This window comes from Carcharhinus amblyrhynchos, chromosome 12 (genome assembly GCF_965287045.1).
Source record: "Carcharhinus amblyrhynchos chromosome 12, sCarAmb.v2.hapA, whole genome shotgun sequence".
Lineage (NCBI taxonomy): Eukaryota > Metazoa > Chordata > Chondrichthyes > Carcharhiniformes > Carcharhinidae > Carcharhinus > Carcharhinus amblyrhynchos.
In genome coordinates, this window is record NC_137335.1 from 19,362,416 (window position 1) to 19,388,475 (window position 26,060).

The 26,060-nt window shown below is 40.3% G+C and overlaps 2 protein-coding genes across 4 annotated transcripts in view; one reads left to right on the top strand and one right to left on the bottom strand.

The window, feature by feature from the left end:
- The window catches only part of galm (galactose mutarotase), a 64,490-nt gene extending 46,537 nt beyond the window's left edge, over nt 1-17,953 (top strand). Inside the window, exons 5-7 of the mRNA XM_080200159.1 lie at nt 12,770-12,911; nt 15,634-15,808; nt 16,271-17,953. Coding sequence (XP_080056285.1) covers nt 12,770-12,911; nt 15,634-15,808; nt 16,271-16,348 — 395 coding nt within the window. The 3' untranslated portion in view covers nt 16,349-17,953. The remainder of the gene's footprint in view (nt 1-12,769; nt 12,912-15,633; nt 15,809-16,270) is intronic.
- Nucleotides 17,954-21,669: 3,716 nt separating this feature from the next.
- Nucleotides 21,670-26,060, bottom strand: part of LOC145350824 (serine/arginine-rich splicing factor 7-like) — a 41,695-nt gene continuing 37,304 nt past the window's right edge. For 2 of the 3 annotated variants that reach the window (XM_080200162.1, XM_080200160.1), the window contains 3 exons: nt 25,824-25,868; nt 24,295-24,330; nt 21,670-22,067 (listed from right to left, as the gene is read on the bottom strand). In XM_080200162.1, the coding sequence (XP_080056288.1) occupies nt 22,013-22,067; nt 24,295-24,330; nt 25,824-25,868 (136 nt within the window). In that variant the 3' untranslated portion in view covers nt 21,670-22,012. Of the gene's footprint in view, nt 22,068-24,294; nt 24,331-24,363; nt 25,147-25,823; nt 25,869-26,060 lie in introns of those variants that run through there. The other variant, XM_080200161.1, reaches the window with a different exon arrangement.

A 26,060-nucleotide genomic window follows, 5' to 3' on the forward strand; every position in this document is an offset into this window, starting at 1 on the left:
CAGAACATTAGTTTACTACTTGGATTTTTATGACACTCACAAATTGTTTCATGGTCACCATTAAACTTTTAATTCCAGGTGTTTTATTGAATTTAAATTCAGCCATCTGCCGTGATGGGATTTGAACCTGGGTCCCCAAGGATCACCTTGGGTCTCTGGGTCATTAGTCCCCTTCACCACCGCCTCCCCACCCCTGCAAATAGCAAATGACAATCAATTTAAATTGATAGATTTTTAATAGCCAAAGGTATTAAAGGACATGGGATCAGGGGGTGCATGAAGTTAGTTCACAGATCAGCTATGATCTTGTTGAAGGGTGGAATGGGGTTTGAGGGGTTAAATATCCTACTCCTGATTCTATGTTATCAAAGGGCAGGAGCGTATGAATACTGAGTATACATTGAGTCAAACTAGATAGATGCAATTGCCCAAACTCAGTGGATTTTGGCTTTTTCTTTTCCTTACTGCTCAAAAAATATTCAATCTGTTTGTTTCAAAATGTTGATGTGGAGATGCTGACGTTGGTTTGGGGTTGGCACAGTAAGAAGTCTCACAACAGCGTGTTAAAGTCCAACACGTTTATTTGGAATCATGAACTTTTGAAGCACTGCTCCTTCATCAGATAAGTGGACCACTCGCCTGATGAAGGGGCAACGCTCCGAAAGCTTGTGATTCCAAATAAACCTGCTGGACTTTAACCTGGTGTTTGTGAGACAACTTACTGTTTCTTAATGTTGTTGTTTCTGCATGGCGTTAGAGTACCAGGCGTGGGGAAGCACATTTATGAAATAAGACTTGAGGCTATTTCCATTGGAGCCAGAGAAGATTAAAGTGAGATTTGCTAGTTTTTTAAAAATCTTGATGGGACACATAAAGAAGCACTATTTGCTTTGATTGGGATTAATTGATAGAGAAGTCATTAATTTAAAATTATTACTGAAAGACTGAGGAGAGAGATTAGGATGATTTCTTTATGCAGAGGGGTATTGGAATGTGTCATGCTTTAGCACAAAGGGAGGTGAAGCTTTGCATTTTTTAAAGTAAAAGTGCAGAGCAGTGGGAGCAGCTTTTGACTGTTCTCACAAAGAATCAGCATGGACATGATGGCATCATTCTGAGCTGTTAATCTCTCTGGTTTCAATGCATGTCAGTAATGCACTACGGCATACGTGTGTGGAAAATGTCCGAGTACAAGAAGGATACATTGTGTGGGAAGGTGCTCCTTTAATCTTGTACTAATGGTGTATTGTTTTGTGAAGCATACAAGTTTTAACTTGAATTATTTATTTCCTAGGCCACTATCACTGTAAGGCTAGGCAGAACATTGAACACTGACACCAATTGTAAAGTTAACTATAGAAACGTGGAAAATTTACAGCACAAGAGGAGGCCACTCAGGTCATTGTGTCTGTGCCAGCTGAAGAAGAATTATCCACCTAATTCCAGCTCTTGGTTCGTAGCCCTATAAATCACAGGGCTTTGTGCATTTCTAACTAATTTTTAAATGTCTTAGGGTGCAATCTGATGCTAGTTTCCTGCAGTCTACATCTTTCCTTTTCATTATCAACTGCGTAACCATCTTTGCATAATCTGCAAACTTCTTTGTTAACCGTGCCCCTGTATTTAAATCTAAATCATTGATGTAGACCACAAGAAACAAGGAACTTAGCACTGAACCCTGCAGAAACCTTCATTGCAAACAGCCTTGCAGTCACAAAAACACCAGCCAACCAGTACCCATTTCTTCCTGCCACTGGACCAATTTTGACTCTGACTGATTACATGCCTTTGAATTTCATGCATGCTTCTCCTTTCCTGACTAGTTTGCCACGTTAGACCTTATGAGCATTGCTAAAATTCATGTAGACTGCATCAAATGCATTAGCTTCATCCACCCTCCTGTAACTGCTTCAAAAAAAATTAAACTGAGTTTGTCAGACAAGATCTTCCTTCAACAAATATGTGCTAACTTCTTGTTTAATCTTTTCCTTTCTAAATGGCAATTTATACTATCGAAACTGTTTCCAATAAGGTTCCACTAAGATTCAGCTGACTGCTCTGCAAATACTCCACATATCCCTTCCTTTTTTATGCAATTATATAACGTTCACAGTTGTGTTGTCCCCAAGAAAAAATGCCTGTAACCTGAATGGTTTGAAGCTATTTCTCTGTTGCTTCTCTCAGCTGCCTGGAGTACATTTTCTCTGGGCCCGGCAATTTGTCTACTTTCAAAGGTGCTAAGCCCCTCTAATATTTGCTCTGTCATTGTTTATTCCATCCAATATTTCACAATTCTTTTTAAATACTATGGGCGTAATGTCACCTGCTGTTCACCCCATGCTGCCACTGCAGCGAGGTCAGAATTTGGCGACCAGCTAAATCTCCATTCATTGCAGCAGGATGGGAAAATCCTGAGCGGTGGTAAGATTCCGGCCCATAAATCCATCCCTTATTTTGTGATTACAGACGCAAAGTAGTAAGTAAGAACCATATCTTCCCCCTTCACACACACAAGTTACCTTTTCGATAATCATGGGAACACAGGAGCAGGAGTAGGCCATTTGACCCTTCAGGCCTGCTGCACCATTTGATAAGATCATGGCCTGTCTGGTTCAACTCACTTTCCTGTCTGCCTCCCATAATGCTCCACTCCCTGGTCTATCAAAAATCTATCTTATTTTGCTTTGAGAACATTCAATGAACCAGACTCCACTGCTTTCAGGGGAAGAAAATTCCCCAGACTAATGATCCTCGGTGAAAAAAAATTATTTTAATCTCCATCTTAAAAAATAAGCCACATTATTAAACAGTATCTTATTGTCAAGTTCTTGTCTCCCCAAGAGGGAACATTCCCCTGGTATTCACCCTAATAAGTCCCCTCAGAATCTTATATGTTTCAAAAAAGATAACCTTTCAGGCTTCTAAACTCCAGCGGGTACAGGGGCCCAACTTGTTCAATCTTCCTTCATTAGATAAACATCTGGTCTCAGGAATAAGTTGGGTGAACATTCTGTAACTGCTTATAGGCTATAGGTTAACTGGGTTGTAGTTTCCTGTCTTTCTCTTTTCTTGGATAAAGGTGTTACTTTGGCAATTTTCCAATCCAGTGGGATCCTTTCCCATCTCAGAATTTTAGAAGATTATAAACAGTGCCTCTACTATCTCTACAGCCACTTCTTTTAAGGTCTTAGATTGCAGACCATCTCGTTCTGGGGACTTGTCAGTATTTTGCTCTACTAGCTTTCCTGACACCTTTTCCCTGGTGGTGGTGGTGATTAGTTTAAGTTCCTTTTTGCTATTTTTTTACCGAAAGTTTCCATTCTGGAGATTAAGTCTGGATGGTGGGCAGTTTGCATGATTCCCACTGGGTGGCAGGTCAGCTGAACTTGCATGATCTTCCACTGGTCAGCTCGTTCATTATACGTCTACGAGGGGAAACTCCTGGTGAAGTGGGCAGGTATTTGTCTGCCCTGCCGTTATCTCATGGGGCCGAAGGTCGTAGGTCCTGGTGTCATACTTAAAGGGCACCCGGACACACTTACACTCGTGGTAGGTCAGAAACTCCACATTACTCCTACAGAGACTTTGGGGCCGCAGCTCCTATGGATGAAGTTTGCATATGTGAGCAACTACATACAAGGGCACCTCCTACATGGTCTTTTGTTCACCACTAAATGGACAATAGACCCCCTTATCAGGCCAATGCTTGATGTTGCAGTGGTCCATGTTTGCCAGCAGCTTGAGGTCCTGCTTCCCTTGCTGCTCAGGCCCTTGCTCTTCCTGGCTCTCTGATGAGCTCTTCCATCTCATCTGGATAACAACCATTACCAAGGCAGGGTTGTCTGCAGCCTGCATCATCATTGCCTCACTGGATATGTGAACAAACAAGTGATACATGCCCTTTGCAAGTTTCCCTCCAACTCAAAGCCAGCAGGCAAATGCTAAGCCCTTCACCTGGTGTCTATTTGGACATGACATCCCCACACCACCCCCTCAAGTCCATTTCATACATGAATGCATACAGAGGCAAGCTGATGAGAACCTTGTGCAAGAACTCCCTCCTCTGACACTATTACACTTGCTTTCAGGACTCTTTAGAGAGACCATTGCAGTGGCAGCATTGAAAGATTAACCACATGAGCCCTTGTCAGCCATGATCATTCACCCAACAGGATGGATGTTTGGAGTCACGAGTTGGCTGCTATCCACCAGCCGTGTCCCTTTGCTACACCCTTGCTCTCCCTCCCTGCCTCTGACAGCAGCTGATGATAAATGGCACAGAACAAGCAGCAGCTTCAGACCTTGCCGAGATCTTGATGTAATGAGGCTGCTGCAATGTGGACTTCACCATGGAGAGGAGAACACCAATTGAATATTGTTGACATCCAGCTGCATCATAGTTGTTAAGGTGACCCTTTAGTCGACCGCTCGTGCTGACCTTGAACTCCTCCTTCCACTCACTTTGAAGGACCTCAGTGACTGGTCAGGGTCAGATTTGGAAAGTGATGCATTGTCACCTTTCAAACATGCTCCACAACCTTCTACCCTCCCAATGTCACCCACCAATGTCCCCCTCTTTGAGTCACTCAATATTACCATTCCTCTTCCCCCACCCCCGTCACCCTTGAACTTTGCCCTGTTACACTGGACCCTATTACGATCCACCTCCATGTGCCTTTCCTGACCTCGGAGCCGACACCCATTGCCATCCCCATGCTTATCCTCACCAGGACTCCACTATCAATGCTCCCCCACATTCCACAAAACCTTCCCCAGACACTCCTCACTCCTTCAATCTTATGGTGCAGCATTTGCTACCAGCACGCACCCAAAACTTTGTGAAGTCCCCAAGGAGGCAAAAGCAACATGTATTGATCTCGAATGAATCTCACCAGGTGCTTGTCACTTCTATGCAGTCATAAAACTGAATACTCTAAATTCTTGCTGGCAGGGAACTTAATTTGGACAATGTATTAAATTCTGGCAAGATGACCTTTTATTGAGCATGTATGAGCTTCCCAACATTATTTGTCAGGAAACCCAACTTGCCTTTAACATGTCTTGAAAGTTGAGAGTTTGGACAAAGCATCTCACCGTTGGAATCAGATATTTTGCCCCCCCTCCCAAATTCCTGCCACGATTATCTATGGGAAGTTTTCCAAGTGAAGACAGACACAAAATACTTCTTCAACACCTCCACCATTTCCTTGTTTTCCATTCTCAATTCCCCAGCTCTGTCTAGAGGACCATTAGTAGCTTTGATTGCACTTTTCCATTTAAGCAATGTAGAAACACTATCTGTTTTTATATTACCAGCTGATCAACCCTGCTCTTTGCTTCTTGTGTATTTGTAAAACATCTTTGGGTTTTCCCCGATTTAATTTGCCAATATTTTTTCATGCATTCTTTGCTTTCCTAATTTCCTTTTTGATTTCACCCCTGCACTTTTGATACTTGTGTGGGATTTCTGCAGTATTGAGCTCTCAGTCTTTGATATAAGTTTCCTTTTTGCCTCATCTGATTCTGTATGTTCTTTGTCACCCAGGATGGTCAAGACTTGGAACTTCATCCTTTTTTCTTTTTGGAAGCACACCTGTTCTGATTCGTCTCCACCTCCTCCTTTAATATCCCCCACTCTCTTAAACTGATTTACTTTCAAGTAGCTGTCAAATCACATTTCAGCTGAAAATTGTTTTTGTTTTGCCGCTTCATACTTTTATTCTTTGTTTACCTTTGCTCCTTTCCATAAAGGTTTGCCGGGTATTAACGATAGAAGGATGGTAGGAGTTGAGGGCCTGAATGAGATCATTGTCACTAGAGAGGTAGTGCTCGACAGACTAGTGGAACTGATGGTGGACAAGTCCCCAGGACCGGATGGAATGCATCCCCGGGTTCTGAAGGAAATGGCGGAGGTGATAGTGGATGCCTCAGTGATTATTTTCCAAACCTTGCTGGATTCCGGGGAAGTGCCGGAAGATTGGAAAACGGCTAATGTTACGCCGCTGTTTAAAAAGGGTAGCAGGCAAAAGGCAGGGAATTATAGGCCGGTTAGTTTAACGTCTGTTGTAGGAAAAATGCTTGAATCCGTCATCAAAGAAGAAATAGTGAGGCGTCTTGAGAAGAATTGTTTGATAGAGCAGACGCAGCACGGATTCGTTAAAGGGAAGTCGTGTCTGACGAATTTATTGGAATTCTATGAGGATGTGTCTAGTGCGGTGGACGGAGGGGAACCGGTGGATGTGGTGTTTCTCGATTTTCAAAAGGCGTTTGATAAGGTGCCGCACAAAAGGTTGTTACTGAAGGTTAGGGGGCATGGAGTTGGGGGTAAGGTGTTAGCATGGATAGAGGATTGGCTGTCAAATAGGAGGCAGAGAGTAGGTGTCAATGGGTGCTATTCGGATTGGCGGTTGGTGACTAGTGGAGTGCCCCAGGGATCGGTGCTGGGGCCTCAGCTATTTACCATTTGTATAGATGATCTGGAGGAGGGAGCTGAGTGTAGGGTGTCGAAATTTGCTGATGACACAAAGATAAGTGGAAAAGCAAATTGTGCGGAGGGTGTAGAAAGTCTGCAGAGGGATCTAGATAGGCTGAGCGAGTGGGCGAGGACCTGGCAGATGGAATACAATGTTGGCAAGTGTGAGGTTATCCACTTTGGCAGGAATAATAGTAGGAGGGACTACTACTTAAAGGGCAAAAAGCTGCAGCATGCTACGGTGCAGAGGGAACTGGGGGTCCTTGTGCATGAGTCGCAAAAAACCCAGCCTACAGGTGCAGCAGGTGATCAGGAAGGCAAATGGGATGCTGGCCTTCATAGCGAGGGGGATTGAATATAAAAGTAGGGAGGTCTTGCTGCAACTGTACAGGGCACTGGTGAGGCCGCAGCTGGAGTACTGTGTGCAGTTTTGGTCGCCGCACTTGCGCAAGGATATTTTGGCCTTGGAAGGAGTGCAGAGGTGGTTCACTAGGCTGATACCGGAGTTGAGGGGGTTGAACTTTGAAGAGAGGCTGAATAGACTGGGCTTGTACTTGTTGGAGTTTAGAAGGATGAGGGGGGATCTTATTGAGACGTATAAGATGATGAAGGGGATGGATAGGGTAGAGGTGGAGAGGTTCTTCCCGCTCAGAAAGGTCAGCAGGACTAGAGGGCACAGCCTCAAGATAAGGGGGTGGGGGCAGTTTAGAACGGAGTTGAGGAGGAACTTCTTCACTTAAAGGGTGGTGAATCTCTGGAATTCTCTGCCTGTTGAAGTGGTAGAGGCTACCTCGCTAAATATATTTAAGACGTGGGTAGATAGGTTTTTGTTAGGCAAGGGAATTAAGGGTTATGGGGAGAAAGCAGGAAAGTGGAACTGATCCACTTCAGATCAGCCATGATCTTATTGAATGGCGGGGCAGGCTCGAAGGGCTAGATGGCCTACTCCTGCCCCTATTTCTTATGTTCTTAAATATGTTAAATCTAATTGAATTTTGATCACTACTACCAAATGCTCCCCAGCTTATAGTGGTTTCTCCTGTCCATCTTTATTTCCTACTATTAAATGCAGAACTTGTTTTTTTTAAATTCTGTTGTGGGATGTGAACATTGCCGGCAAGGCCAGCATTTGATGCCCATCACTAACTGTTCCTGAGAAGGTGTTGATGAGCCTTCTGTTGCGGTTAGGCTTGCTGCATACAGCAAAATAATGTTCTTATTGCATCTTAAGAATTTTGTGTCCCCTAAACATTTTATATTCCAAAATGGCACTGGGGAATCCCCTCAGACATTCCCAGGTAAGGTGTGAATGGCAATTTCCCAGAAGTGTATACCTCTTGGGTAATTGTACTGAACTAGGAAACATCCAAAAATGTGATTTTTAAATTGCAAACTTTGGATGGTCCTGACTGCATTGCACCAATAGTTACCTAGAAAAAATTAGGAAGATTAAATTCTCTTTGAACTTTTCGGTAATTATTGTATAGACTGACAACACTCCCTAAGGAAGTTCATTGCACAGGACTGCTCCCCGCTTCTCTCTTCTCTCCACCTTCCCCGTCCCCAACTTGCACGCACACACATGCACATTGCAGAAACCCCAGCCCCATGTTAACTTAGTTGAAATCCTTTCCATCAACCCTGATAGCCACCACTATAGGCATCCCCATAGCATTGGTAAGGAGTTCCAGGATCCAATGATGTCATCTGTATGAATGGAGACTGTGTGTCACAAGGTGATAGGGTTCCAATGCATCCACTGTCCCCTCATCCTTTTAAGTGGTGGAGGCTTCTGGTGTAATGCATACTGGGGATTGTACTGTGTCACACTTTTGAAGCTTGACTTTCAACTGAAATAGCCCTCTTCTTCTTCACCATCGCCAGTTGATCTAAAAACTTGGCATTACTCAGATAATTGCTCCTTGCATTTAACTGGAGTGATTTGTAAAATTGTGATGGTGAATTGTTAAAAGACTAAACTTCGAGTGTGCACAGATCAATGAGTCATTCTGTGGGAGGAAATTGGAGATGTTGCAACACCTGGTAGAGTTTTCCGTTAGGTCATGTGAACTGAGGCACACAATAGTGTGAAGCAAAATGTGGGTTGAGAACAGTTCGGGCTTCAGTGTATGAGGTTCAGTGACTCAAAACCGGCAAGCTGGATTTCAGATGTTGTGCAGTTTGGGCAGGCTGGGCTGAGCCAAGCTTGTAGAGCATTGCTGGCATGGTTTTCAAGTACAGATTGCAAAGGAGAGGAATTGAAAGAAACCAAGAGAATGTTGCAAGATAAACCAGGACATCCTCTGGGGCTGCTTCAGATCCGTCAGTGTTACATTGCCGGAAGTGTTGCAGAGGCTTTGCTAAAGGCCGTGAATGTGGTGATTCTCACTGTATTTCAATAACGTGTTGGTGGCGTGGGAACAGCTTCAGGGAATTTCCCAGTATGCTGTTAGACTGAGGTGTTGGTGAGGATGGGAAGGTCGGTGACCTGAACATCACCGGTTTTCCGATAGTTGGATTTGAGACACAACCTGTGCATCCTGTCATTTTCTCATTGGTTTTCCACATCCAGCCACACATGTGAAGCAATGGCCCCTTGAACAAATTAACAGAGGATGTCCAGCATCCGGACAACTTTAGAAGAGGGGAGTGGGAAGGACACTAAAAGTTAGCAAAAAGACATGTTTGAAGTGACGGAAAGGAAACATTCTTTTCAAAGCTTTTCTTTATCAAGAAGGGCTTCCTTTCATCACCTCTGCATATTCCAAAGTTTTACAGCCAATGAAAGGCTTTCAAAGTGTAGTTATTGTTGTAATGTGGGAACGTAGCACCCAATTTATACAGTTAAGACCCCACAAACACCAGTGTGACCAGGTAATCTGTGTTTAGTGATGCTGTTTCAGAACTAAATATTGGTCAGGACAGCAGAGAGAGCTCTCTGCTCTTATATTTGCATCTTATATTTGCATTATATTTATATCTGCTAAATATTTTTAAGACGCGGGTTGATGGGTTTTTGATAAGAGAGGGGATTAAGGGTTATGGGGAGAGGGCGGGGAAGTGGAACTGAGCAGCGACAGATCAGCCATGATCTTATTGAATGGCGGGGCAGGCTCGAAGGGCTAGATGGCCTACTCCTGCTCCTATTTCTTATGTTCTTATTCAAAACTATTCAAGTTTAATGTTTCATTCATCCTCCGTACTGTACCGAAGTGCCATCCTAGACTTTGTGCTGTTAGACTTGAACCCACAACTTTTCTGAGTTGGTCACAATAAAGAAATTTGTCTTTCTTCTTTTACATTTCAAGATACTTCACTGCTGATCAGTCACTTTTGAAATGTAGCAATTACTTCATAGTCAATAACAACATGGCTCCTACAAACAAAAAAATAAATAAACTAGTTAATCTGCTTGATATTGGTTCAAGGATGTACAGGTGGTCTTCAGAGGAGGTAGACATGACAATAGTTACAAGACATTGGTAGTGCACCACTGAGATATGTATCAAATAAAGCTTGATTTATGTGGTGCCTTTAAAGCCAATTATGTGTTTTTAAGGTGTCGGTGACTGTTGTAATGTAGGAATCATCACAGTCAGTTGGTGCACAGCTAGGTCTCACAAACTGCAATGTGGTGTTGACCAAATAATCTGTTGGCTGAGATGGACGTTGGCCATGGCAGCTGGGAGAACACCTCTTGCTTTTCAAAATAGTGCCCTGGGGTCTTTTATATCCACTTGAGAGTGCAGATAGGGCCTGCTCCTCTGACAGTTCAGCACTGAAGTGCCAGTGTAGAGGTGTTCACACCTCGGTAGGGGGACTTGAACCTATAACCTTCTGATCCAGAGCCGAGAATGCACCTGCTGAGCCAACATGGAGACAAATTGCATCCAATATGCCAAACTGTTAGACCATGGACTCTATAGCAGAAGACAAGTTCTGACAAAGATATTGATCCTGTGTCTTGCATGGAGGCCAGTTCATCGGGCACGGATGGGCCCATCGTTTTTTTTCAACATCCACTGTTTTCATGTCTGAACACCTGCAGGCCTTCATTTTCGAGTACGTGTTCTGTTTTGTTTCTGCTTCTTGGCTTTTTGAACATCTCATCTATTTTCACATTGATTCTAATTGCCTTTGTGAAATGAATTTTTATACTGCACCACCCACCAACCAGTTTTCATCTTCCCCAGTACGCAGTTGGTGACTATTCAATTTCCACCTTCGTGATGACAAATCTATTTCCTGCACATTCAGTGATACTTAGGAACTGTCTTATCTTTTCAGTATTAAGTACTGATGAAAGTTCAAAACAAAAAAAAAAATTAAGCTGTTTTACAGATTTTTGATAGTCAGAACTGAAATAAAGATAGTAACTGCCAGAAAGACACCACTAGAAAAACTCATTCCACGTGGTTCCCGAGTTACAAAGAACAAAGAACAACACAGCACGGGAACCAGGCCCTTCGGCCCAACGAGCCCACGCCGCCATCTCAAAAGCATTTTCCTACACCCACCTTGACCCGTGTGTATGTGTATGGTCTCAGCTCAGTTGGCTGAGTTGTGATTCCAGTTTTGAAGAGCTTGATTTGAGATTTACTACAGCCTGGAATCATACAGTGCAGAAACCATCCAATTCACTCTGCCTGTGCAGGCCCTTTGAAAGGGCTATCCAATAGGGCTATCACTTGTTTCTCCATTGCCCTACAGTTTCCTGACAGAATCGTAGAATCCCTACAGTGCAGAAGGAGGCTATTCACTAATTAAACCTGTACTGACAACAATTCCACCCAGGCCCTATTCCTGTAACCCCACATATTTACCCTACTAATCCCCCTGACACTAGGACAATTTAGCATGACAAATCTACCTAACTCACATATCTTTGGAGTGTGGGAGGAAACCCACACAAATATGGGAAGAATGGACAAACTCCACACAGTCACCTGAAGCTGGAATTGAACCTGGGTCCCTGTCGCTGTAAGGCAGCAGTGCTAACCACATGCCGCATTTATCCAATTCCCTTTCGAACATTGCAATGGATTCTGCTTCCTACAGTATTGCAGGCAGCATGTTCCAGCTTGTAACAACCAGCAACATTAAAAAGAATCCTCTTCATTGCCGTCTGACTATTTGGTAATGACCTTAAATCCACATCTTCTGATTACCAACTCTCCTGCCATTGGAAATAGTCCTTTTGTTATATACCCTATCAAAATCCTTATTAATTTTGAACACCTCTATTAAATCTTCTCATAATTTTTCACTGCAATTAAAAAAAAAACAACCCCGGTTTATTTAGTCTCTCTCCAACTTTGGTGTAAAACCAGAACTTCACACCAACAGAACAGAGTAAGTAAACCTCAGCTATGATGAATATGAGGAAGAGTTTAACTTATGTAGATTGCCTTCAAAGGAAGTGAACATTATGACACCTTTTATTTTGCAAAAATCTATTTTATTTGTAAAGTATCTGGAAAAACATTTCAAAATAGCCATCACACGGTATAAATAATCAGGCCCTCTAGATAGATCATGTCGCACTCTGAGGTGCTTCAATACAATTGTGATGCATATAATATTCACTGAATATATTCAACATGAGTTTTATGGCCCAAGGGGGTTCTATACAATTCCAATCCCCTCAGTTTATTGTGGCTGAATGGTCTTAGATAGTGACCTTCCCTATTGTGCCTATGCGGCACTGACCTAAACATCAGTGCATCCCTCAGTTTGACACTGCCTACAATAATGCTGCAGTAAAGGTTTAAAAAAATGACTTGCATTTATGTAGTATATGTCAGGACTTCCCAGTGTACTTTACAGTCAGTGAAGTACTTTTGAAGTGTAGTCGCTGTTTTAATTTGAGTACAAGAAATGCAGCAGTTTTCTCACAGCGAGCTCCCACAAGCTTGATGATGGTCAGACCATTTGTTTGAGTGAAAGTGGCTGAGATTGGCCAGGACACCCTAGAGAAATCTCTTCTCTTTGAAATAATGTCATGAGACATCTTACTTACATTTGGGCTCTTGGTTTAATGGCTCATTTGAAAGCTGATTGCTCTGAAAGAGGAACAATCCCTCAGAACTGCACAGGGACCATTTGCCCAGATATTTGGCCTAAGTCTCTGAAGGGGAACTTGAACCCAAAACCTTCTGATTCAGAGGTGAGAATGCTACTAATTGAACCACAGCTACCAGTTGGAAGGAAATGAAGAGTACCAACATTTTCACTCCTTTCTTACAAAAGTTAATCAGATTTTTATGACGCAGTGATACACGTTTCTGATTTATAAAGGAGAGATTGCCTCAGTGGAGAACACGAGTTTTGACTTGCGAAAGCCAGTGGTACTTGGAAACATTATCCCGAAAGAGTTGGCTGGAGGTTTTGATCACAACTTCTGTTTAAACCTCTCAAAGCAACGATCACCTTGTGCAAGGTAACATGTCGGGGAAAAGGGGTTATATTTATTTTGAATTTGGGGATGTATGCAACCGATTCTTTTTTGCATAACCCAGTTTCTAATTGTGCACTTTTTATGTCATTGCCAACATTGTGATATTTTTCACTTTAAGAAAAAAAATCATGATTTCTTTTAGGATTTTTATTTTTTTCTCCTCAGGTGTGCTGTTCATAGGTTGACAATAAGATTATTTCTCACACTAATTGTAATGGATTGTGTATATTCTAGCAGCAACACTGAATCAATAATTTACTAACAAAATTCCAGGTGTTGATATTGCACTTGCATCAATCTTCTCTTAAGGCTGTTTTGTGTTTTTCATTTCAATTTGGCTGCTGGGATTCAGATGCAAGTTTAGGAAAAGATTAGTAGAAGGGGACAAAAAACTGCTGCAATACCACAATTCACCATCTTGAGCGCCACAATGACTTCGCAGTCAATTAAGTATTTGTGGCTATGCTTGTAATGTAGGAAATGTGGCAGTAATTTTCATGCAGTAAGATCCCACGATATGCAATATAACGAAGAGTTGGTTTGTTTTAAAGATATCATTAGTTGCTATCATTTTTGATCTACTCTCACCGGGTACTGTTTCTCTCTCTTTCAAATTTGCCATAATCACTCTCCCCTCAACAAAAACTACTCTTCACCCGCTCTGCCTCAGCAAATTACCATCCCATTTCCAATCACTCTTTTCTTTTCAAAGTCTTTGAATGTGTCGCTCCCTTCTAATTTGTACCCATCTTTCCCACTTTTTTGTGACTGTGACCATGGACCACTGTTGCTGCTCATTCTTCTTGACCTGTCTATAGGCTTTGACACAGTTGATAACACTATCCTCCTTGAAACTGTCTTCTCTGTCCACCAACTGAAAGGGACTACCTGATTCAAGTCTTAACTATCCATTCAGAGAACCTCATGTAATGGCTTCAATTCCGTTAGTAGCAGAGATTCCAGGGATCTATCTTTGGCTTCTTATTTTTTTTGCTGCCATCACCCAGAAACAGATCAGGTTCCACATGCTCTACATCATCATTATCATCCCTTTTGACTTCTCCACTTCTCCTTATTTGTCCACTACTCGTCTTACATCTGGTATTGGATGAGCTAATTTTTTTTGCAATTAAACATTGGGAAGACAGAGACTCTAGCCCCTTGTCACCTATTCATCCCCTTCCCTGGCCATTGTCTTGGGCTGAACCAGACTGTTAGCAATTTTGGTGTTTATTACACACTGTTTCAACCCATCTGCAGCTAAAACCCCAATCTCTGCTTTTGGCACCTCAAAACTTGACTATTCTAAAATTCTCCTATTGGACTGCCCATTCTCAATCCTTCATATTCTGAAATTCATTCAAAGCTCTGCTGACTGTGAACTGAGTTACACCACACCTCCTTCCTTCAGCTTCCCTTTGCTCATTGATCTTCACTGGTTTCTGGATATTAAAACCTCAGTTTTAAAATTCTTATCTTTGTATTTGAATTCTCTCTTGGCTTTATTTCCATAACTAGTTCCAACCCTGCGACCCTTTAAGAAAACATACATTCCTCCTATTATAGTCTCTTGTGCATTACCCCACCACTGTTAGCCTATTGTTGGTGACCTTACCTTCAGTTTTCTAGGCCCTGTACACTTTCATTCTGTCCCTAAACCACACCACCTCTTTATTCTTATCTATTTAAAATCTTATTGACCAAGCTGTTGTTCACTCATCCGAACAAGTTCCTTCCTTTGGCTGTGTCAAATCTTGTCTGAATTATGCTTGTGAAACTTGGGATGTTCTACTTTGTTAAAGATTCTGCAAGTAGATGCAAATTAGATAGGGCCTCTGTTAACATCTAGCCTGAAAACCAATACCTCAGTATTATACTGAAGTGCTGGCCTTAGATTTTGTGTTTAAGCCTTTGGATGGGACTTAATTTAGCTTTGTGGGTTGATTCTGTTTCATTAACGCAGATAAAGAATTCTCCAGTGTCTCATACCCCACCGCTGCTGTCAGTAAGAACAGCGAGTTTGGCGCTCAGCCAAATCTCCGTTCACAGCAGTGGGACCAGATGATCCCAGCCATGGGCAAGGTCGGAGAATTCTAGCCTAAGTGTCCAATGGAATTATAAAAGTAGAATTGTGTGGTGGCTTTGATGTGACATGTAGCTGAATAGAGGGAGTGCAGATGCAGTTCCTGTGCTAGTGAACTGCCAATTCACATACAAGTATCTTCACAGAATAGAATAGAATCCCAACAGTGCAGAAGGAAGCCAAATGGCCCATTAAGGCTGCACCAACAACAATCCCACCCAGGCCCTATACCCATAACCCCAAGTATTTACCCTGCTAGTCCTTCTGCCACTAAGGGGCAAATTAGCACACTTAATCAATTTAACCTGCACATTTTTGGAGTGTGGGAGGAAACTAGAGCACTTGGAGGAAACTCACACAGACATGGTGCAAACTCCACACACAGGCAGTCACCCAAGTCTGGATTTGAACCTGGGTCCCTGACGCTGTTAGGCAGCAATACTAACTATTATGCTGCCCCTTTAGTAGTGTTAAGGTCTCAGTTGTAGTTGGTCAGATTAGAGTAACCTGTTCACACTTTGCCCCTTAAGTGACTAGGTGAATGTAGACTAGGGAGAACATTTAGGGAACAAATCTGTAATATTCAAAAATAGACAGTGAAAACATTTTTTCTTTTTACAGGGTTTACCATCGGCCAAGTGGCCGGCTACTACAAGTCGAGACTACACAGCCAGGAGTTCAGTTCTACACGGCCAATTTTCTGGATGGGAGTCTGAAGGGCAAAGGAGGGGCTGTGTACCCTAAGCATTCGGCTTTTTGTCTGGAAACCCAGAATTGGCCTGATGCTGTCAACAAGGTTAGGAGGAAAGAGGACAAAGAAATCTTTAATGTATTTTTACATTTTGTTTTGTTTTATTAGAATTCTGCTTAAACAGAATTTCTGTTTATGCGCCCTAGATTGCCAGCTGGATCATGAAACCAGTTCATTGGCCTAAACTGTTCTCTAACTTACCACAGTGCTTCCTGCAATACTGCAGTTTCACGGCTGCTAATACAGAGAAAAACCAGATGATTTAGCAAATTAGGACTTGTTGCAAAAAGCAACTTGCATTGATTGCACCTGCAACACAGCAAAATTCCACAAGGTGCATCACTGGAATCATTACCAGATAAAATTCAATATATGCAGGATTTTTGATGAGTGCAATTGTATAGGGATGGGATGGATTGAAAACTGGCCAGGGGAATAAGCTGGACAATGTTTTTTGCACACAGTATTCACTGAGGGTTAAATATTAATTTTATCTTTTGTTTGCAGATGAATTTCCCTGATGCATTGTTGAGACCTGGCGAGGAATACAATCACACAACATGGTTTACGTTCTCCATACTCTGAGAGTAGTAATGTGGGCAGTTATGTTTGTTGCTTTATTTGAATTAGAACACTAACCTTAAACTAGAGCAAAAAATAAAATAACACATTGGTAAGACTAAAACCCCAAATGAGTAAAATTAAATCATGTATTTACCCATTGTGTCCACAAGAGGGAGTGTAAGAGTTCAGTAGTACATAACCAAGGATGTTGAGATGTCTTAAATTACATAACTCTTCAGATTCAGTTTATTTGGGAATGCATCAGAATCTGGTTAGAAGACTGGATCTTTAATATTAGCTAATCACTCTATGACTAGCAATGTGGCATAATGGCCACAAAAAAAAAGACTTTTGTATTTATATCCATAACCAAGAGGCAGTGAAGTACTTTTGGAGTATATCACTGTTTATGATGTAGGATAAGTAGCAGTCAATTTGTGTAGAGAACGATCCAGTCAAATCAGTAGTGGGTTACTGACCAGTTAATTTGGTTTAGGGACAGATAAAAGTTGTGTTCCTGAAAATCATTGACTTTTAAGTGAATCACATTTTACCATTGAAACCACTGTAAAAGCTGTAGTTAGATTCTGTAGAACATTTCTCAAGAGAAAAAATATCCAAATTGAAATGCTTTATGCTAAATTCCTACGTTTATTTTGAAAGTCATTTCATTTACCAAACAAATATGAAATAGGGTAATTTTCTACTTACAGAATCTCCTGTTCACTACATATCTTGCTGACTCTTCCTCTTGCCAACCCTTTGACTTGTGGCCTCCCCTGCTCCCTAACCCACCATCTTGCTAGCGATTCTCCAACTTGTGGCCTCCTGCGGCCTTATCTACTCTTGCTGAGCGTCGTACTCGCACCTTCTCTCTCCTGAATGCTTATTATGAGTAAAGGTTCTGAAGGTAAATGAGACAGCAGCAGCTTTCACTTGCAGGAGGCAAGTCCTCTAGTAGATTTGTGACCAGCTTCATGCCCTTTTGGTCAAAGAATCTTGCATTCTACCCACTTTCCACCCGCCCAATCCATTGCATCAACAGATGCAGAGTAAGCAAGGCTGCTCCCTTCTGGCTTTACTGTGGTGGAGACGAGTCATGTCCCAGCTCAGTGCCCCAAATATATACAATCCATTGTTGAGTAAATTCTCTCATCGTTGCTGGATACTTCCAAATACCCTGGAATTGAGTAAAATGGATCTGAATTTTTAACCTATGTAAATTAATCTTTTTAAAAAATTACTTACAAAAGGAAACAGTCACTTTCCAATTTATGAATAATCTGAAATAAGTGACTTTTCAGCTCAATGATTTTCCTAGTTTTAAAAGCAAGCAGCTCTGAAGAATTAGTTATTTTTAAAAATTTTTTTCAAAGATAAACTTACTTGGAATTTATGTCCAGTGATATACCAGTATTTCCACATCACATCTATACTGCGTAATTCACCTTCATTTTTCTGTGCACCTAATCATTGTCCTATTTTTTAAGGTCACACACGTTCAGCAAAGTGAGGAAAAAATAAATGCCAGAACTTAATACAGAATCAAGTTTAATCTGCACCCATTATCCTTCCAAGCAGTGTAATCTAGATCATTAATAGCTGTAATAAAAACTTCTGTTCTTGCCTCTGGTTCTTTCATCATGTTTGATGTGACTTTACATTTGTTTGTACAGTCAAACTTCAGTATTTCCAATGAAGAGCCCAGAAAATTGAATAATTGGGCTGCTCTTTCAAAGAGCTGCCTCCAAACATAATAGAAACAAAGATTTGCATTTATATTGTGCTTTTCACAACCAAAAATGTCCTAAAACGCTTAAATACGTAATTGGCTATAATCAACTTTAATACAAGACGACATGCCCGCCAATCCGTGTATAGTAATCTCCCACAACAGCAAGCTGGTGATTAAAACAGACTGCTGGAAAAAAACTCAGGTCTGGCAGCATCTGAGTTAATATAGAGGCCATATGATTTCTTCAGAGAACTCAAAATGTTAACTATTTCTCTCTCCACAGATGCTGCCAGACCTACTAAGTTTTTCCAGCATTGTTTTCATTTCAGATTTCCAGCATCCATAGTATCTTGCTGTTATTTTACTCAGGTGATAATCAGAATTCTTTGTGTGCTGTTGACTGAATATATATTGGCTAGGCCAGAAGGAATACCACCTCACTCTTTTTGGGAAGTAATGCTGTGGGATCTTTTACAGGTGCCTGATGGGGCCTCAGTTTAACATCTCTTTAAAAAGACATTACCTTCAATCGTGCAGCACTCCCTCAGTATTGCATCAGAATGTCAACGTAGATATTTGTGCTTAGGTCCTGAAGTGGAACTTGAACCAAAATTTGACACAGGACTGTTACCAAACCACAGTTGACACCATGGGCTTAATTGCTCCACTTCTATGTGACCATGATTCTATTAAACTAATTCCTTAATTAAGTTAAGAAGCTTGAAGGCAGCCTGTGACTAAGTTCACTCCCTCTCCTTTGCCACTCAAATAATGCAGCTTCCTGGCCGTTTTGGTGAGCTGAGGTTGGGTGCTCCATTTTTTACATTGTTATTCAAAGAGGTTCATTTTCCATGATATTGAACCAGATTATAAATGAAGAGAATGAATAGTAATGGATCCAAGCCTGGTTGGGAGTGACTTTGAGATTACTACATCTCTTGGCCTTTTTGATCAGATTGTGAAGGTGCTGTCAAAGTAACATTTGCTGTTGTCCGCTGATGATAGAGAGGGAGAGAATAGTGCAATGGAAATTGAATGCAGTGGCAGCAAGTGTTTGAATGTGTTGCTTGCACCTCACCTATTCAGATTGATAGTGTGCATCCAATGACACTCTTGAATTGAGTATGGAGTTTGATACAAATGTGATCACTGGCACAGATTTCTGCTGAAAACCAAAACCTGGGCTAGGATTTTTGTCAAGTTTTGCTGATTTGGAAGAGACAGAGTTAGATTGATCACTTTCAACATAATATGAAAGAAGCTGTTTAAAAGTTAGCAGACCAGAGCAAGAATTTCAATTTAAAGGGCTAGAACCTTAAGAATAGATAAGTTTCAGCTCTAATCATTAAGAGTGCCTCAAATGTCAGTCTGATTGATGACTATGATTAGTCAATAATTTCACCATCATTGTATCATTCAGCTGCCAAGATAGTAGGCCAACAAATGTTTTTAAAAACTTTAGCAGTTTTCACATTTATCCTGCATACTCATATGCCTCAAGGGATTTCCTCTTGTTTGCAACTTCCTACCTCCATGATCCAAGCTGCTCATCCTTTGAAATTAGGCTTTTCAAAGCTCTTCACGTTATTTTTGAATTGCTGAATCATGTCCTACATATGAACATTTTAAGAAGTGCAGTTCCATGGGAATTCCAACTGGAACAATCCACTGACTCTTCACACTATTTAGTATACTTCTTTCCCACAGATGAAAATGCTTCACGAAAAATTTTGATGCAACTAAAATTTGTATTGTCTAGGAGGCTTCTTACAAAATTAAGATCCCACTATTAGATTTACCCATTGTTTTGATATGAATTTATTTTCATGGCCTGAGTGTTTATTTTGGATATTTTATCTGGTTGGAGCTCAAATGAATTTGTACATGCTTAGGATGCAGATGATTGAGTCTAAATTATTCTATTGGGAACAGTTTAGCAATACAAAATGATAAAAACCTAGTCATTTTGAATTCCCTTTTTCTTATTGTATGACATATAATAATTTTAAATGGTCCCACATTCTATTTATCATTCGAAATTGTTCCAACTTACCCTGTCTTGACAGATGTCTAATTTCATACAATATGCCTTATCATCACACTACATCCTCTTTTATGCTTTACTTAATCATTGCAAAAAAGTTCACATTTCAACAAAACCAAATGTTTGAGTGGGCTTTTGGTAATAATAATATCCAAAACTCATGGCATTAGGAAAAATATAAAATCCCATATTTAACTATTTCTAATCACAACATACACAGTTCAGCCTATTTAAGCTCTTTGAAAGAGCTGCACAATTAGTCTTGCTTACTTTCATCATGAATATTTCCCCCTGCCACCTGCACCCATTCCCCACTTCAAGTATTGATACAATTCTCAAGTCATAAGAACATAAATCATTTACTTTCAGCATACTTTCCAGTGATGCCCTTTGATTCAGAAATGAACACAATCTTGTACCCATGATGATTCTTTGAACAATTACCATAAATCTGCATCTATTAATAATGACCTTTTCTCCACTGGAATTTTATAATAAACTATAAATAATTCATATTATAACTTACTTATAATAACTTACTTTTAGACAAAAGAGTAACAAGGCCAATAAATTTTCCACTTGCTTCAAAGTAAGGAACTCCACATCTTCCAAATCCATTAATTTTAAACCAAAAAATGCACTTAAATATTAAGTACATGGTGATTAAAACAGTAATGGGGCAGGGGGGAATGGATAGTATCAAAGTGGCTACTGGATTTGTTTGGAACAAGGCTGATGGATGATTCATGGTACAGAAGATCTGATCTAATCTAATCTCTGCTTCTTGTTACTTCACGAAGCTGCAGTCAGACCCTGGTTTGCTTCTCCATGCAAGCTCCCAGCAACTGCTAAAACTTGTGAAGATTATGATTCCAAATTCCTATTCTCCCCCACATCACTAGTGGACCCAAGAGATCGCTCCTCATATCTTCCTTGTCTTCTATTGCTCATCAGCCCTAAGTAGCGGTTCCACCATTGCATACTGATACATGTCAAATTCCAATATTGCTCTCATCAGCATTTCCAGTGATCCTAATTATTTCATAGGATATAGGTGCGGTTGGCAAGGCCAGTTTTTACTGGAAATCCCTGTACAGCTGAATGGCTTGGTAGGCCATTTTAGAGGGCAGTTAAGATTCAATCACATTGCTGTGGGTCTGGAATCACATATAGACCAGGAAAGGATGACAGATGTCTTTTCCTAAAGGAAATTAGTAAACAGATTTAAAAAAAACAGGAATCAGCAATTTTATGGTCATTACGACTGACTTTTTAAAAAATTATTTAAATCACAAATTAAGTACTCCAGCTGCCATGGTGGGATTTGATTAGTTCAATGGCATAACTACTATGCTGCCAGACCCAAGCATGTTCCAAGAACCACCCTGTGTTCAAAATATTGCTAGACCTCATTTCTAGAGCTCTGTTGTAAATCAGTGTCTTAAACTATTTGGTGTAATGCCCAGTCTAAATCTCCTATCTCCATCCTGAGCAACACAAGATCAGCCGGTAAATTTGAATGCAATGGTGCTCCCAACAAATGTTTACAAATTTAGAAACACATTTCTCAGGACAATTTATTTATTTCTATTTCCAGATACAAAAATGTGATACACTTCAACAGGAATCTGATATTAGAACAAAATACAACACAGTTATGCAGGAAAAATAAATGCAGGTTACTGGATTTAGTCTCTACTCTAAGATGTGTATTCCTTTTTAAAAAAAAATCAGTCCTACCCGCGCCATGTTTTCCACAAAGAGGGAAAAGGAAGCATGAAAAATTAAGTTAGAAACAAGCCCTTACATTTAAAATCAAATCAAAAACCCACAAAGAATGAAGATTCCCAGACAACTTCCAAGAATGTAAACAAAAAACATTCATTCTAAAGTTTTGCTTTCCAACTTAGTCATTTCGGTCAGGACTTGCACTTCTACGAGAGTTTTCAGATGGTGTACGACTGAGGAGAAAAATAAAAAATAATCAGAATAGCACTTCAAATACATGAGAAAAATTCATCCATCTTTCAATCTTCACAGGTCTTTCACCTACATTTCAGGAGACTATTCCCCCTTTTTCGTCTCAAGATAGAACTCTGCCTCTCAGGTCTCACTAACCGATGAAGCAGTCAGGTATCACACTCCAAGACTTGCTTTATAATTTATTAGATGATTGCATTTTAAAAATTAAGTTGGAATTGAATTAGCTGCATGATTTTGAATAAATGACAAAACAGCAGGATATGATTCCATAAGCCAGAATGGGCAAAGTAAACCATTTGATATCCCTGACCGTGCTCCGCAGTTCAATAAGATCATAGTTGATCCGACAGTGGCTTAATTTCACTTTTCTGCCTGTGCTCACTGCTCCACTCGCTCCCCATTCCCTTCGTGTCATTTGTGAACCAAAAATCTGTCCAACTTAGACTTGCAGAGATTCACTCATCCTCTGCTGTTTGCTTAGGTCAAAAATTCCAAAGATTAACTTCCCACAGAAGAAATTATTCCTTTCCTTAATGGGAGACTGCTTACTTTAAAATTATGCTTCGTTTCAGATTCTCCATTGAAGGGAAACATTCTCTCAACATCTACCCTAAGTCCTCAGCATGTTATGTTTCACTAATATTACTTCTCATTCTTCTGAGCTCCCAATTAGTAACGACCCAACCTATTCAACCTGTCCTCAGAAGGTAAATCTCTCACCCTAGAAATCAGTCCAGTGAACTTTCTCTGAACTGCTTCCAACGTATAATCCCTTAGTGACTAAAACTGTACACGTTACGGTAGGTGTGTTCACACCAATGCCCTGTACAGTCGTAGCAAGCTTCCCTACTTTTATACACACTTCAATAAATGCTAACTTTGCATCTGCCTTCCTAATCACTTCTATATCTGGATGCTGACTTTGTGATTTATGGACAAGGCCCTCAGGTCTGCAGTCTCCTTTATTTAAATATTTTGCTTTTCTATTCTTCCTGCCAACAACCCCACATTTTCCCATATTATACGCCATTTCAAACAGCAGGTGAGTTAAACAAGTATAGAATTTGTATACATGGTTTTTTCATTTGGGTCCCATTTGTATGCTACATGATGAAATAAAACATTATATTCTACACCAATATACTTAACATGTTCCAACCTGAATATGTAGAAAAATGTTTGTCAGTACAATTAGAATATTTTGCAATGCAGAAGTCAAATTTTAAAGCAATAAATATTTTACATGCACATATGGATTAACTAGCATGAAATAAAGCAAATTACTTAAGACATTTTAATAAATTACCTTAATCAAAAGGTCTAACATTCACAGAAAAATAGGGGAGAATCCACTGCACACACAAAATTTTAACTTAAGTATAAATATCTCAAAGCAGGACATAACTTTTACAATAACCACAACAATTAAATGTAGCATACACACCTGCAACAGTTTTTAAAATCTAAATTCCAAGTGAATTCACTCAGACCAAGTAGAAAGAGATGTTGGATATAATTAACTAGGACTTTGAGTCTATTACTTCACATAAAAAATTTGCAGTTACATTTCCTACTGATTACCTGTGCTAAACAGGATGCCTCACGTTAAAAAGCACAAAACTGATCCAGGGAGTTTGCTTTATGCAAGTGTTATTACTATGGGAGCAAATATTGATGGAGTAGAAAGAGTGAGTACAGTACCTCAGGGTTCAGTAGCTAATTTTAATTTATATAAATGACGTGACTCAACCTCGACCCTAATCTTTAAGTGATACCAAACTAGAAAGGCAGTGGGTTTAGAAGGAGCATAAAACTGGAGAAATCAAGTTGGATAAAATACAGAACTGAGTAGACAATGACAGATAATTTAATGTACACAAAATTGTATACAGGGGAAAAAAAATCAAAGTAATCATTCTCAACAATGTCCTACAATCTTCACAGGCCTTTCAGCAACTTGAAATATTTAACTCTCACAATAAACAGCAATGAATAGAAGACAGAGCAGAATCTAAGAATGGAATATTGTCCCAAATTGCCAAAAATATAACAGTACAATAGTGATAAAAAGTGCCAACTGTGTGCAATTCTTAATGCACAAAATTCCCATTAGTTCAAATGTTCATAACAGATTAATATAAAAATGTGAAACAGAAAACAACTTATGTTAACAAATGTTGGAATTTTGTCTTAATAATTCCTTACCTTCGCTTTGGTGAAAGTGATCTAGACTTTGAGCGACTGTTTTTAGAAAGAAAGGTATATAGGTTACCAAGCATACAAAACTATTATCACAAATATTTCAGGATAGAGGGAATGGGAAGGGCAAAAGAACAAGAGAGAGAGAGAATATCAATTGGTAGGACAGAACCTGAATATTGCTGAAGAGAGAGATAAGTTGCTGAAGCTTTTTGTCTTCCACTTGACAGGAGTCATAAAGTGTCTCAACAATGTACACAACAAATGAAGCAAACCATTACTACTCTGCAGTGGCTACACGAGTGGTTATTTTTCAATAATAGGATACTGTCATTAGTCCAAAGATGCATTCTGCATATGACACATTTGAGCAGTTATATATGAATTTCAGTGCTCACGTGATGCCAGGTACGTAGGCTGTACATCCCAATGACTGGCTAATTGAATCAAACATGTTCCTTGGGCTGTTTGTGATAGGCACAGTACAGGATTTACTCAACCAGCCCATGCTTGCAAAACCAAAATAAAAGTTTTAAGATGTGATTCTGGAATCAGTAGCACTTGCTAAACAATTGAGCGTGCTAATAGTACACTAACAGACAATTTCAGATAACCAGTTAAACTTATAATGTGGCTCCTTTACACTTGCTAGAAGCGACAGTCATACGCAGGGATTGGTTCTCTGCAAACAAATGCAATGTGTTCAAGCCTTGTACCTTCTTTAATTATCAGGATGCATGGGGAGCCTGTTGCTTTCTCCATGGCAATGTCTCGGCCACCTGCCAATCAATCAGCACCCTTTTCATTTGTCATAAAAATTGTTGTGATCGTTTGAAATTTGGCATTCCTGCGTTTGTCCTAAGGAGTGCAAGACAAAGTTTTGGCAACATGTCTCTCTCAACAACACTGAAGAATACTAATTGTGAGGAACTGAACAGCATCATACCCCACCCCAGATCAGGCACCACAAAGTAAACTGCAGAGTAAAGCTCTTACTCTACCTAAACAAGCAGACTCATCTCTCAAAGATTCTCCCATTTTAGATTTCCCTAGCCATTTCACCATTTGATGGACAATTTTGTTATGGCCCGATAACATTCAGAAACCCAAACTCACTTCACCAAGAATTCAAAGATCAGTTTGGGCTTGATTAAAATACAGGTCCCATAGGAAAAGCAATATCCAATTGGGTCCCCATAATGCAGCAAGCATTCGAATAGCACAGCAGTATTTCAATATGCTTTGACTAGAATTTCCAATGCAAGTTCTGATCACAACTATGCCATCTAGTGCAGACACCCTGAAATGGCACAAACTGTAGTTAAACTATTCTAATCTCACAAGACTCCTAACTGGCTCAAGAATAGCTTTAGATAGTCAGAAGCAGGTCAATTACTTAGTATGTGCTTATGCAATAGCATGCACTACCGGAAATCCCATTTAAAACTGATATGGAAGGGTGAATAGGATAGGGAGAAGACATGTATAAATTTAACAAAAACAGTTAGTAACAATTCTAGTTTTAGTTTCCTCACCTTCGAACCGGAGATCCAGACTTGGATCTTCTTAGTGATAGAGACCTACAAAATAGAACAGAGAACATTACAGTGCAGAACAGGCCCTTCGGCCCACGATGTTGCGCCGACCAGTTAAAAAACAATGACCCTCTAACCTAAACCAATCCCTTTTCATCCATAAACCTATCCACGGATCTCTTAAATGCCCCCAAACTAGGCGCATTTACAACTGCAGCAGGCAGGGCATTCCAATCC